Below are 1,426 nucleotides of genomic sequence, written 5' to 3' on the forward strand. Positions count from 1 at the left end.
CACTATTACACTCCCTTACTACAAACTTCACTCTTCTTATCTTCTGATTCACTGGTTGTGCTCATGACATTTGGGGACTCAGCATTTGATATGTGGGAATCTTTGTTAGTAGGTATTTTTTGTCCTATAGGAACTGCGAATTATACCCCTCTATCAGACATCTGAATCTGTGTCGTAGGCAGGTGTGTGTGTGTGTGGGGGGGAGGGTCAAAGGTGGACAGGTTGGAGAAGAACTGATTAAACCACAAGGAAGAGAGGCTTGCGATCAGAGAGCCAAAGGTTGGAGCGTCATCATCACGCTACACCGGGGCCGAGGCCGCACTAGGCGAAAGAAGGGAAAAATGTACGAGCTGCCAGATCCCTCAGTCCAGACTGCGTTAGTTTGCTCGGCTGGAAATCCCGTGACTTCGTCAAAGTTGGGAAGCAAGTGCGGTCCATTTGCGGTGGGATACAGGAAAAGGAAAAGAAGAGAGAGAGAGAGCCGCCCTCCAGCAAACCTGGGCGGGGCCAGGGCTCGGGCGGGCCCTAATAAAGGGTGAGCAGCGCAGAGTAGAGACTGGAGCCCCAGAGCACTGTCTGTCATCCATCCAGTCCCTGCGTGTCCGTCGGCGCCCTTCCGCTGCAGTCACCGGTGAGTGCTGTTGGTCTGAAGCAAGCCTGGCGGGATGAGGCAGCCAGGGCTCCCACATGTCTCCCTTCCCCCTGCCTTGGCTGGCCGAACTGTGGACAAGGTCACCACTCCAGCCCTTTGTGTCCCTCTACAGAGAAGTTCCATGCTGTTGTGCGGGTTCAGAGCCCGAGAGGGGAGAGACTGACCGGCTGGGGAGCTTGGTCACTGTTGGCCTGCCCCGCAGGGGACCTGGAGTGTCTTCCATTGACCTGTAGTAACTCTGCCACTTTCAGCTGCTCCGCTTCTTGCCCTGACTTTTCCTTCCTTTGCAGAACTGCTGTCTAGAGCCCAGCGGCACTACCATGAAAGTCTGGTTGGCGAGCCTGTTTCTCTGCGCCTTAGTGGTGAAAAACTCTGAAGTGAGTGGTCTCGCTGCTTTGGCAGCATCAGGATGTGGCTTGCAGGACCTCTTAAGCAGCATCAGGGGAAAAAGAGGGGCTGCACGGGGAGCTTGGGCATCAAAGGCAGGTCCAGGCTTTCCCAGGAAATAGGACAATGTGTCAGCGGAGGGAGGGCCTGGACACCCAAGAGGTTTGCACTATCTGGCAAGGGAGGAAAAAGCCACGGGGAGTGCCTTAGCCCAGGGGTACTTGGTTTGTGTGAAGTTTGCTTGAGTCAGTCCATGTCTGGGTTCTGGAAACCCATGACCTTCATTTGGAGAACTGGCTAGTAATAAGGGGAGAGACAAACAGGGATAGGGTGGGAGAATGAGAGAGAGAGAGAGAGAGAGAGAGAGAGAGAGAGAGAGAGAGAGAG

At 54.5% G+C, this 1,426-nt stretch overlaps 1 protein-coding gene across 1 annotated transcript in view; it reads left to right on the forward strand.

Moving 5' to 3' along the window:
- The first annotated feature begins 533 nt into the window (after positions 1 to 533).
- Plau (plasminogen activator, urokinase) overlaps positions 534 to 1,426 on the forward strand; it is a 6,910-nt gene continuing 6,017 nt past the window's right edge. Inside the window, exons 1-2 of the mRNA XM_028758544.1 lie at positions 534 to 631; positions 943 to 1,029. Coding sequence (XP_028614377.1) covers positions 973 to 1,029 — 57 coding nt within the window. The 5' untranslated portion in view covers positions 534 to 631; positions 943 to 972. The remainder of the gene's footprint in view (positions 632 to 942; positions 1,030 to 1,426) is intronic.

Source organism: Grammomys surdaster, unplaced genomic scaffold, assembly GCF_004785775.1.
Source record: "Grammomys surdaster isolate TR1022 unplaced genomic scaffold, NIH_TR_1.0 126198, whole genome shotgun sequence".
NCBI classification, from domain to species: Eukaryota; Metazoa; Chordata; class Mammalia; order Rodentia; family Muridae; genus Grammomys; species Grammomys surdaster.